This window comes from Narcine bancroftii, chromosome 5 (genome assembly GCF_036971445.1).
Source record: "Narcine bancroftii isolate sNarBan1 chromosome 5, sNarBan1.hap1, whole genome shotgun sequence".
Lineage (NCBI taxonomy): Eukaryota > Metazoa > Chordata > Chondrichthyes > Torpediniformes > Narcinidae > Narcine > Narcine bancroftii.
The window spans coordinates 172,942,028-172,955,128 of NC_091473.1; the positions used below are offsets into that span (position 1 = coordinate 172,942,028).

The 13,101-nt window shown below is 41.2% G+C and overlaps 1 protein-coding gene across 6 annotated transcripts in view; it reads right to left on the minus strand.

Moving 5' to 3' along the window:
- The window catches only part of fbln2 (fibulin 2), a 324,320-nt gene that overhangs the window by 23,397 nt on the left and 287,822 nt on the right, over window positions 1-13,101 (minus strand). For all 6 annotated transcript variants that reach the window (XM_069939794.1, XM_069939792.1, XM_069939796.1 and 3 more), the window contains 4 exons: window positions 12,755-12,898; window positions 12,435-12,563; window positions 4,682-4,807; window positions 533-652 (listed from right to left, as the gene is read on the minus strand). In XM_069939794.1, the coding sequence (XP_069795895.1) occupies window positions 533-652; window positions 4,682-4,807; window positions 12,435-12,563; window positions 12,755-12,898 (519 nt within the window). The remainder of the gene's footprint in view (window positions 1-532; window positions 653-4,681; window positions 4,808-12,434; window positions 12,564-12,754; window positions 12,899-13,101) is intronic.

The window sequence follows — 13,101 nt, forward strand, 5'->3', positions numbered from 1 at the left end:
CTTGTTTGAAGCTAAATGCCTCAGTAACATAGCTAAACTTTATCTGGGCAGTTCAGTGAAGCTTTTGTCATTGTTTTCGGACATATCATTTTAATAGAATGTTTGCACCACAGGCAGGGTCACAAACTGACTTGCTTGTTCAGCGTTTTCTGATAAAACTTCAGTTTTAATCACATTGATGTGGTATTAGAGTCACATATGGACCAGAGAGGGTCAGTGTAGAAGCTTTCCTTTCCCCAGCAGAGTTGATGAATGACCATTATTTATCCTAGGTTTTTAATTCCAGATTAATTGAATTGATAAACCAAATTCGAGTTTCCCAGCTGCAATGACTTGATTTAAAGTTCCTGTCTCCTGATCATTAATTCAGGTCCTTGATCATTTGTCCATGACAATACAACTAATCCACTGTGCCCATAACACAATAAAAAATAATGTGAATTGTTCTTTAGAATATTATAGAAGAGAATGGATTTGCATCAATGACCATTGATGCAAAAGTAAATAGTTTTCTTAATCTGGTTCGCCTTACCCTCACAGGAATGGCTATCTTGTTCACTGAGTTGGTACCCTTGTCTGCAATAGCACTGGTAGGAGCCATAGATGTTGGCACATTCCTGACCACAGACGTTGCTCTCACATTCATTTATATCTACAGAGAAATAAATATCGAAAGGTAAAACAACCAAAGCCTCTTCTGTGGGCTATTATTTTTCTTACTGCTTCAACACCATTTCAAAATCTGATTCGAGTCTTCAACATCTTGTGATGGTTGTGGAATCAAATTCCTCAAAACTCTTAGATTCAGAGTAGCAGGTTTTAGAATGACTATTAACGCTTTATGAAATAAATCTAACTTTAGCATCAAAACAGTTATGTATATGTGCATGGATTCCACCTGACACCATTCGTCAAGGCTCACTACCTGAATAATTAATACATGAGCAAATCACCAAAGTGATTGGCAAGTGTGGAACTGTAACCCCAGCAAATAATCAGCGATTTTACAAGGAGAATCTTAGGAAATGAGAATGAAATAGTCTTTTATGCCTTTGGAACAAACCCCCGACTGTGAAATCCAATACAAGTAACAATTTGCATCATTAAAAATCTCCTCAGGCAGAGGAAAGTTGTTTATTTATGTCGAGATTCTGTTTTTAGGAATCTGGTCCCAGGAGGAGATTTTGGGGCTTCCACTCACCTGGCACTGGATTTGCTAATGGACCAACTATGTCAGAGGTGGAGAACCTACAGCCCAGATCCAGATCCAAATTTATGCAGCCCACAACCCAATGTTTTCATCCGATCACGCTCAGCTGCTCCAACATTCACCGTTCGTTGCGCTAAACTGTCAGCCTTCGTCATTGGTGGCCCCAGGGACTGTTACCGTGGATTAAACATCCCTCAGCAAAGGAAATACTTTGTGGCTATATAAATGCTGCTCATTCCTTCGAGGTCATGAACCGGACAGCAAAATGGCTATGTTCATGCGGAATATTCACTGAAGAATCTCCACATTGTTATAACCAGGAATTGATCATCAACTGCATCATTTTTTGCCCCTGGAAAAATAACACCCTCCCACTCTTGGGAACACACTTCACCCTCAAGATGGGCCTGAGACAAGCTGTGCATCAGTGGCTGCTGTCCCGATCTTGGTCCCAGGCCACTTGCCCACCGGTGAATGTGGAGCTGGTCAAACAACAGAGCTAACCTTTCGGAGTGACCCCTCCCCTACCCTCCCCTGAACCGCCGCTGCCACCCACACCCTCTCCCCTGAGCCATCTCCTCAGTCGCCTGAGAGCCCCCTCTCTCCACTCCCCCTGCCCCCCTGAGCTGTTGAAAAAGGCACAAAGCCAGATGCCCGTGTATGGGACGCTGCAATGTTCCTTCATCTGAATCCGGCTGCAAGCAAAACTTATTTAGCACAAAGAAAATTTCATTCACCTGGAAAAAGGATTTACCCCACTTACTCATAGTTCAAAACACACCTTTGAGTGCAGAGAAATTAAATAAAAGCAGGTGATCTGGATCAAGGGCAGAAGTTGAAAGGAATACACAATTGCTTCTGCAGAGAAAGATTCAAGATGCTGTATTCGACAAATTTATTTATGTCCACAGTTTGGCAACATAAATAATTGTGACTGATTATTTTTAAAACTCCTGAACTATTTGAAGAATTATTTAAAAGCAACCAAGTTTAAATGACAGTTTGCAGCACTCCAGACACCTATCTAAAATATTTATATCCACCAAGGGATGATTTTATCACTCCTGCTAAGTAGTTTGTTCTACCGGTGTAAGATTGATGTTTTGTTCTTGGCATCAACAACTATGTCACCCAATATCAAAATGCTTTCGAACAGCAAACAAACTCAAGTTTCCCACTGATTGAGCTGCTGTCTGTTTTAGGGTTAGTTATTTTGTTTTCATTGTGTCTCATTTTTCTCCTTTTTGACTTTTACGGTTTTTTTTAATTGTGTCATTTTAATGACTAACTCATGAATTTGGTGCATTTCCAGATTTGAAGGTGGCTTATTTGATCTGAAATGCATCATCTTAGTTTTTTGGAAGGAATACGGTTTATCTCGTGGCTCGAAATTTTTCTGTGGATTGATATTTGATAAATTATCACCAGTTATGTTTATACATTGTACATTATGTATTTAAAGCAGAGACGATCGGAAACTTAAATCACGTAATATCTGTGCTTCAGTATTTATTTCATTTAGGGTAGCATCAGTGCAGACTGCCGTTCAACCACTGACACACCATCCGGCCCGTACATGGTAAAAGGATGCCCACTCTGATCTATGTGATGGAAGCAAGGGCACAGCTTACCTACTGAGGAAATGTGAAGGTCATGAGAAACTGTAAAATGCAAGAATGTGGCCCATCTTAGACAAAGTAAAACACAAGAGACTGCAGACACCATGGTTGAAGTCAAAGCACAAAGCTGGAGAAACTCAGCAGGTCAAACAGTGTCCTTTATATAGCAAAGATAAAAAGACATTTCAGGCTTGAGTCCTTCATCAATCATAGGTGAAGATGGTTTGAATACAAGCAAGGTCCGAATACAAGCAAGGTCCCATGTTTCTTGTATTTTGTGTTCTGAAGTGAGGAGATGAAGTGAATGTTCAAGCGAATACATAAGAAGACAAGTTTGGAGTTGTTTCTGAATTAAACAGGAGTAGAAGTTAGATTTAGTCAGTGAGATGTCAAGGATGGGATTAGTGGGTGGGGCATTTTGGTCAGCATGGTAAAGTTAGGTGGTCAAGCCTGTTTCCATTACTTTAAGTAATGAGGTGGAAGTGAGACAAGGCATTGAGAGCTCAAAGTGGGAGACTTTGGAAGAAAATTCGCTTAACATTTTCTAATTTAAGGCAAGGATGTAGGGTTGAGATACATTTCAGGATCTATAAAAGGCACTGCCTTGGAAGGTTGGGATGTAATAGAAAGACCACCATATATGTTAGAGTCATCTTAAAGAGATGGGTGAAAGCAAAGTTAGAAAGGGTATTGAGGTGGCAGCATGAAGATATCACTTCATTGTCTGAATGAGACACGAGAAAATGGTCTCCAATCACTGGTTAATATCCACTTTGCCAATGGTAGTGATCAAGAAAATCTGAAATTACGTGGAAGGATAAGAACGGAAGGGTATAATTAATGTACTGATATGGAAACATTTGGTTTGGAACCACTACAAAGACAGTATGTCCTGAATATCCTCAAACACCAATGGAGAAGTGTCATATTAGAGTTTAAAATCCTCAAAATATCTATGAATTTATGTTATAGTTAGGGACTTGCTGGCTGTAACCAAGTAAAGATAGGCCTCCATAGGTAAAAGAGATGAAAATGTCCATGGCAGATTATATAATGCAATTATGCAATGAGGTATCAAAAGTGTATCAATTACACCGGGCACCAAGATTTTGCTTCCTGAACACTTCTGCATGATCATATAAATCACCTTAAAATTTTCCTACCATGTACCTTTTTTTTTAAGATATAACCTATTATTGTGATTTCCTGTCATATTTTGTCTACGTACATTGCCCAAAAAGCAAGTCGTTTTGGTCAGTGCAAGCACGCCTGGGCATGCACAGTGCAGGTGCTAAGCAAATGTTGTCTTAGGCCTGGGCTTGCTTCATCAGGATAGATGCAGACAGGCTATAAAAGCAGCTCACATATATAGATGCTGTGCATTGACTGCATTGATTATAGATTGAACGCCCGTTAATGCACACGCTCTTCATAACAAATAGTATTTATTGTCTTCATAAATATTTGATACAGCAGAAATGTCTCATCAACGTGGAAACGGCTGAGATATCTGTGACATCTGTGGCAAATATCCACTTAATGCTAAATTCGATAAAAGTTAATGTTTCTCCAACTTCCTACGTGATACAGCAAATCTGAAATGGTCTGTTTAAAGGTGTGTATTGTAATCCCCAATTTTCTTTCAGGAAGCAAACCTTTTTGAAAAATAAATGATTGCCCAGTGTTATAGGACATAATCTGATCAAGTACATTTTAAACTAGGTATTGTATTTTTCACCTTGCACATTCTCTGCCAATCCTATTTTAATACAAAATATACATGATACTCAAGCTGACTTAAATTTTTTATAGTTATTGCTATTATCAAGGACCAACATTGTGATTAAAATACCTTCACAGTTCTTGCCATCAAGCAGTAGTTTGAATCCAGTGCTGCAGGTACAGTAATACGACCCTGGAGTATTCTCACAAGTATGTGCACAGAGCCGCCCAGGGTAGCGCCAACATTCATTAATATCTGCCAGAAGCAAGATTCAATGACAGAATAAAAATTAGATATCGTAAAAGCAGAAATTAACCAATCCAGCCCAATAACGATGTCTTTCATAATCCATTTCTAGTCCTAGCATCCAGATCTCCGGGAAATGTGAATCCATCTGGATTCAGCGAAGTTGATGACATTAAGATTAAATGCCTGTACCCCTTAAGGTTCATTAAGCATTTTAGCTGTTACAAAGATGGTCACAAAATAGAAATCAGAGTGGGGGGGGAGGCAAACATTCATTTGGTAAGAACATGTTGCATTGCCATCAATAAAATATTATTTATCTTCAACTGGGTCTTGCACTGAACTTGTTTTTGTGCTGTTGCTTTCATTTACAACTTGTGAGCAAATGTCAAGTGCAAATGTTTGGAATAACTCATGTGTGGCAAAAATGTTTTAAAAAAAACTTGTTTGTTAACCTTTGTGTGGTATCAATCAACTCTTCTGCGCGAAACTGAAACTGCTTTGTTCAAAACACATTTTGCATAAATGTCACTTCGCAGAGTTTGCATTTCACTCTAAAGATAAATTATTTAATACTGTAATTCAAAAGAATAATTTTGCCTCTAATAAATTACCGTGTCTTGCACGTGGGGCACAATGTAAATGCAAAGGAAAAGTACAGTTGAATGGTTAGATGTTGAACAGGATCTAATAGTTTGAAACACAAGGAACAGAATGATAACTTATGAGGTCCATGATCTGAATAGAATATGGACAACTTTCTATTGGAATTACACTTGGTAAAAAAAAAATTGTTGGTTTATCAAGATTCAAGGAATGAAATTATATCACTACTAGAAAATAAGCTGCGGGTGGTAGAAGCTGAAACAAAAACAGAAACTGTGGCAGAACTCAGCCAGTCACACAGCATCTGTGGAAAAAGAAACTCCTTATGATTTCTGATTAATGATCCTTCCTTAGGGGAAAGGATGGAAGATGGCCAGTTTTCAAAGCAGAGTTGGGGGGGGGGGGAGTGAGGTGTAGGACAAAAAGAGGTTAAGACAGATCAGGTGATAGCAAGTATGCGCTGTGACTCTTTGTGAGTCATTCAAAAGAAAGAGAGTAAAAAGATTGAGCAGGATAATGGGAAGCAATTTACCTGAAGTTGGAAATTTCCATATCCATTCCAGAAAAGTGTGCAGAGCCAGATAAGATGTTGTTCATCTAGGACTCACCATGGCAGAAGAGGAGGCAGCAGATAGAAAAATGGGAATGGAAATGAGATTGAATTTGGGAATGATGCACCCAACCTATATTTAAAATTTTTACCTTGAAGTTGAATAAGGTTCTCCAGAACTTGTAAAATGCTGGAAAATATACAAATATGTCTCTCGAATCTAATGACCAAGGAGGAGCTTACCTATACTCTTTTGAGTTTAGAAGAATGCGAGATCACCTTATTGAAGGATATGTGACTTGACAGGTTATATGTTGGGATGTTGCTTCCTTTAGTAGGAGTGCTTCCAATCACAGACTTCTAAGCAAGGGCAGCCCTTCAAGATAGAGTTGAGAAGAAATCTCTTCACGCAGAAGGTAAAGAATCTTTAAAATTCTCCATCCAGGCAGACTATGGAGATTCCACCACTGAATATATTCAGAGTCTGCAAGATTTTTCTATGGCTTTCCATAGATGTTGCCTGACCTTCTCCAGCATTTTATGTGTTGGAATTTTTTTTGTTATTGAGTCAAGTGGCATTAAGGTACAGGGACACAATCCTTTATCCGGAAACCTTGGGAGACAGTGTGCTCCGAATTTTGGATTTTTCCAGATTTCAGAATAAAATCCAGCTGCCCCAGATTTAAGTCCACCAGAATTGTGCTGCCGCATCCACCACCTTCCAGTCGCGCTGGCGTCTCCCTCCCCCCCTGCCCACCCGAGTCATGCTGCTTTCTCTCCCCTCCCGCCTGAGTCGCGCTGCCGTCTCTCTCCCCGCCACCCCCCCCCCACCCGCCTGAGTCACGCTGCCATTCTCTCTCTCTCTCCCTCCGCTGTATCAGCACCAGGAAAAAAATTCTGATTTTTGGAGCTTTCCGGATTTTAGATGTCTGGATAAAGGATTGTGTACCTGTGAAAGATAACGCCATTTTGTTAGTGAATAGGCAAGTTGGCCCATGAGCTGAGGATCCTACTCCTTTCCTGTTTCTGAGATTCTTAATGAATTCCAAAATCTGTGATACTGAATTTTGTCATCACCCTTCCCTTTAATTACAGGTGCATGCAAATACCCTTGGTTTCCACTTGAAAACTGACTCTCTGTTTTTGTAAGGGACACACAAGAGACTGAAGAGGCTGGAATCTGGAATATTGACCATTGCTTTCCTCCCCCTGAAGCCTGCTTGTCCCATTGAGCTCCTCAGTGAGTTGTTTTGGCTCTCCATTTTTCCATCCTTTTTATTGGGGAAGAAATGTCCACTCTCAGCCTGCTTTGGATTTTCTGAATTAGAAGTTAAGCTTGCCTCCTTATTGCAACTTTAATTCATTGTCTAAGCCCATATTAAAACTTGGTGCCACCCCACTGTACAGACCCCGGTGCTCAAATGACTGTTCTTTTCTCATTAGCCGCTTTCAGGTGGGCAGAATATCCAACTCTCAAGCCGTCTATTCTACCCTAATGTGGCTGTCAGGTGGCCACCTGAAAGTGGAGAAGCCAGCCCCAAGGAGCATTTACCTAACCCTCCTCGGGTAGGTATATTCTCCAGCTCGGAGCATCCCCCGTTGCACCTGAATGCAGCATCATGAATGCAGCCCAAGACACAATCCTTCTAAGATATTTAATATAAGATTTAATATCCTATTAAATATTGTTTCTCTCGCCATTAGGTAGGTCTTCTTTGGCTTGGCTTCGCGGACGAAGATTTATGGAGGGGGTAAAAGTCCACATCAGCTGCAGGCTCGATTGTGGCTGACAAGTCCGATGCGGGACAGGCAGACACGGTTGCAGCGGTTGTAGGGGAAAATTGGTTGGTTGGGGTTGGGTGTTGGGTTTTTCCTCCTTTGTCTTTTGTCAGTGAGGTGGGCTCTGCAGTCTTCTTCAAAGGAGGTTGCTGCCCGCCGAACTGTGAGGCGCCAAGATGCACGGTTTGAACCGATATCAGCCCACTGGTGGTGGTCAATGTGGCAGGCACCAAGAGATTTCTTTAGGCAGTCCTTGTACCTCTTCTTTGGTGCACCTCTGTCACGGTGGCCAGTGGAGAGCTCGCCATATAACACGATCTTGGGAAGGCGATGTTCCTCCATTCTGGAGACGTGACCCACCCAGCGCAGCTGGATCTTCAGCAGCGTGGACTCGATGCTGTCGGCCTCTGCCATCTCGAGTACTTCGATGTTAGGGATGAAGTCGCTCCAATGAATTTTGAGGATGGAGCGGAGACAACGCTGGTGTAAGCGTTCTAGGAGCTGTAGATGATGCCGGTAGAGGACCCATGATTCGGAGCCGAACAGGAGTGTGGGTATGACAACGGCTCTGTATACGCTAATCTTTGTGAGGTTTTTCAGTTGGTTGTTTTTCCAGACTCTTTTGTGTAGTCTTCCAAAGGCGCTATTTGCCTTGGAGAGTCTGTTGTCTATCTCGTTGTCGATCCTTGCATCTGATGAAATGGTGCAGCCGAGATAGGTAAACTGGTTGACCGTTTTGAGTTTCGTGTGCCCGATGGAGATGTGGGGGGGCTGGTAGTCATGGTGGGGAGCTGGCTGATGGAGGACCTCCGTTTTCTTCAGGCTGACTTCCAGACCAAACATTTTGGCAGTTTCCGCAAAACAGGACGTCAAGCGCTGAAGAGCTGGCTCTGAATGGGCAACTAAAGCGGCATCGTCTGCAAAGAGTAGTTCACGGACAAGTTTCTCTTGTGTCTTGGTGTGAGCTTGCAGGCGCCTCAGATTGAAGAGACTGCCATCCGTGCGGTACCACACGGATTAGGGAGGTAACAATTTAACAACAGCGCCTTGCGTTTAGTTAGTGACTTTAACGTCGCAAAGCGTTTATTCAGTTTTTTTAAAAACTACTTTGGGGCATTAGATTACATAATCAAAAATTCGGTAAAAAATAGTACATTGCTTCCAAAACTCAGAATCTTTACAGCTGAAAGCAGGGCTGCCAAAGTTGGCACAATTAAATGCTGACATAAATAAGAGGTCAAAATTAAAGGTCTGAAGATATCTCAAAAGAGATACAGGGCTTGGAGAGGGGATGGGAACACAGCCACAGTCCACAGGAGCCGGCGTTCACTCGGATGCGGCTCTCCTTCAGCCGACATGTTCAGGTGACAGAAAGGCGTCTTGTCCACAGCCACCTGAACGTCCCAGCTGCGCTCCCCCAGCTGCGTCTGCCAGCGTGGTATCTGCGTCCAAGCACCTGAAAGCGGCTCTTGATATACCACAGTCAAAGGACTTTCAGCAGCTTGCATTGCAAACATTAAACAAAATATCTCTGGACCACTGACGCTAACTCATAACCAGTGGGGTCCAGCTTGCGACAGGTAATACTGATGGTGGGACTGTGCCGGGTGTGACTCAAAGCAGGAGAGCACATTTCAACATAATACACAGCAGAAGTTATTTTGACAGATGATTCTAGAGGTGCACGTACTACAGTTAATTGAATGGCATCGGCAGGTTGGAGGAAACAGACCAGACACAGAACGCTGCAAGCAATGCAAGGAGAGCTGCTTTATTAGCAGCTGGTTACAGAGCAGTTTAACTGGATAAGCAAGTTTTCTTGAGGTCTGTGGGAGCTTCAGGAATTTTCAAAAATCAGAGAAATTTGCTAGATGCCCTGAAAACATATTTTGCATTCTGCAAGGATGCTCTGATATCCATGAAGGTGTTACTTGCCATACTGTAAAAAGCTGTCTCTTTCATTTTAGCCAGGCTTCTTTTTTTTTCTGGCTCTCCATCCCATTGGATGATGATGGTTCCTTTCAGCCAGTTTGTGGGGATTGGAGTATAGGAGCAGAGATGCCCTCCTACAGTTGTACAGGGCCCTGGTGAGACCTGACCTAGAATATTGCATCCAGTTCCGGCCCCCAAATTTGAGGAAGGACATACTCGCTATAGAGGGAATGCAGCGCAGATTTATAAGGTTAGTTCCCGGGATGGCAGGATGACATACCCTAAATGGTTAGAAAGACTGGGCTTATATGCGATGGAGTTTAGAAAGATGAGGGGAGACATGATTGAGGTATATAAGATTATCAAGGGGCTAGACAGGGTGAAATTGGATTACATGCTCCCAATATTGGGAGAGACTAGGACCAGAGGGCATAGTTTAAGAATACAGGGAATGCCCTTTAGGTCAGGGATGAGGAGAATTTTTTTACCCAGAGAAATGTGGATCTGTGGAATGCTTTGCCGCAGAGGGTGGTAGGGGCAGATTCGCTGGATATGTTCAAAAGTGAGTTAGATAAGGCTCTTGTGGATAGGGGAGTTAATGGAGATAAGGCAAGGAATGGGTACTGATGATCAGCCATGATCTGAAAAATGGTGGTGCTGGCTCGATGCGCCAATTGGTCAACTCCAGCACCTACTGTCTATTGTCTATTGATACTCCACTCCTCAGAAAGGGTGCAAATGGATTTAGGTGAGTAGGGTGTTGCACAGGTCGAGGCTCACCCACTCGACATCCCCTTCTGGATCCAGCAACGTTGTGACGTCCAAGACAGCTGGGGGAAGTTCTGTTGCAGTGAATGGTCAGACCAAGCTTTGATTCAAGGGATGCCCTTTCCACGCTTCACGGCACGTGCTTGCTGGATGGCCTTTGATCCTACAAGAGGGTTCGTCCGCCCTAGCGAGACTTATTGAGTGTTAGTAAACAGATATTATATATGACGAGGATTCCAAGCTGAAATCAGCATATGGTCTTCAAAGGGAAGTGAAGTGGACACAAACAGACTCTGTACATTTTGGGGACAAATAGAATTTTTTGCACACTGCTGTTGCGTTTGGAAGAAACTTGGGATTGCTTTAGAGTAAGTAATGCAATCATTGATGTGAACAAGATGGGGTGGTAGAAAAGAAGAAGAATCCGACAGGACAAGTCATGCAGAAGATCAGATAAAGCAATCCAAAGGAGAAGCCCATCTTAGAGAATTCGCATGGACATGTTTAACAACAAGCAATCAGTTATCATCCACACCTTCTTCAAGTTATGCATGGCTGCTGGTGGTTCAAGACATAACTTCCTACAAGACCTTTTTGAAGACAAAATTATAGAGCATGAATCAAAATGATCATTCTCACCATGGCATGACCTCAGTAGGACATTCCAATATTTCTACTCATTTGCAGGTATTTAAGATCCCTCTATAATTCTTTTGAATAAAAAAGCTATAATATATTGAAATGGTTTTTTTTTTAACTGCCTGCTGAAGCACAATTGACTCGAAACCATCTATTTGTTTTCTGCCATTAAAATTCATATGATTTTGGTGTTTCAGCAATAAATACTTGGCTTCATACGAAATCTAATTTTTTTGGCATTAATCTAACTCAATTAACCAGTCAATCAATCTAACTATATAAAAGAATGTTCTAAAAGCAATTATCTGTCCCAAATCTGTATTTTAAATGGTTGTCCATGGTTTCTAACTGGATTTTGATTGGCAACATGCAGAAAAATAAGAACAGGAACATGAGAGGAAAATAACTACATTAGCAAGATGGAAACAACAGCATTTGGGATGAAACACGTCACTGCCACATCCTTATCTGAACTATATGCATTGGTCAGAAATAAAGGCAGACAATTGAGTAATGTATTACTGAAACTCAATTATACTTCCATGTCCCAGCAGGGTGTCAAGTTATTACATCACAGGGCTAAAATCCTGTATTGTAGTGTCTACACCCAAGCACAGTAAAAACCCCATCATCCGGAATTCAAGCGACCAGCAGCCAGCAAAAAAAATCGTAGAAAATAAATAGGTAAAAAAAAATGAAAGTTTATAATTGGCGTCCCAAGTGATCAGTTCATGCTACAAACAGTCTCAAGCAAATGGTAAATTCATTTATCCAGCATCTACCAATTAAGGTGGCCATTCCAAAGGAGGACATGGTCATAGGTTTACATATATATTACTATATATACACACAATGTTTAAAAAAAATGTTTTAATAGGATTTAAAAGGTATTGTAAAAACAGCAAAAGCAATCCATGTCCTCCTTTGGAACGGCCACCCTCCCAGAGGTGCCTGATACCAGGGGTTTTACTGCATGTTCTATGCCCTATTATAAATAAACATCACTATCCAGTCAATGCAAAAGCTGGTGCAGTAGCCACCCTGCTTAAGCTTTCTTTTGTTAAGGGTTCTTCCACCATGTTATACTGCAGTACTGGCATTCTCCCAAAAGAGGCAAACAGTAGAAGCCACTATTTTGTTTTATTTTCTTGTCGAAATAGTTTCTGTAATTCCAGATTCCTAATAGTAGATCACAGCTCAGGTTTATAGAAGTTCCCTCAACAATAGAAAAGTATATTATTATTTGAAATTGTTGCTATTTATGAATAGAATATCAAATTCGTGCATGGTCCTATGGAATTGAGCTACCTTTCTTAATTCTTAGTATATTTGTGGAATGTTAACATAGATGTTTTTACATACCAGTGCATGTTCTGCTGAGAGAGTTGTACTGATAGCCACTTTTACAATCACAGCGATAGCTCCCAGGTATGTTCTGACAGACCTGTCCCTCGCCACAATGATGTACTCCATTCTGACATTCATCAATGTCTGTGCAAACAAAAGATTAGCGGGTTCACTGAAGTGGAAACACTAATTGCAACCCCCACCCCCCCATCCCTCCCTCGGATCAGCATGTTCATTTTTTTAAAGCAGTTTGTCTATACATTGAAATGGAATTTTATAGTTCTAAAGTGAAAATTACATCGGCTTAGATTGACGGTTTTATGAAATGTTCTTACCAATACATTGAGTGCCATCAGTATTAGCATGAAAACCTCTTCCACAACTGATGAAATTTCTTTGGCAGGTGTAAGATCCAACAGTGTTAATGCAATTGAACCCAAGCTTGCAGGCCTGGGTTAATGTTGTACATTCATTAATGTCTGAAATATAAATTCATAAAAATAATTAATCTTTTTGTCCCGAAATACTTCCTCCTTAAATACAAAAAACAGGTCATTCACCTTTAAATTTGGTCAGTGAAAGATTGAGCAACAACTAAATAAATGCCCAGATACAAACAATATCTTTTTTAAAAGAAATTACAAGTCCTGCTTTTCTTACAAATTGCAATGTGCATGCATTT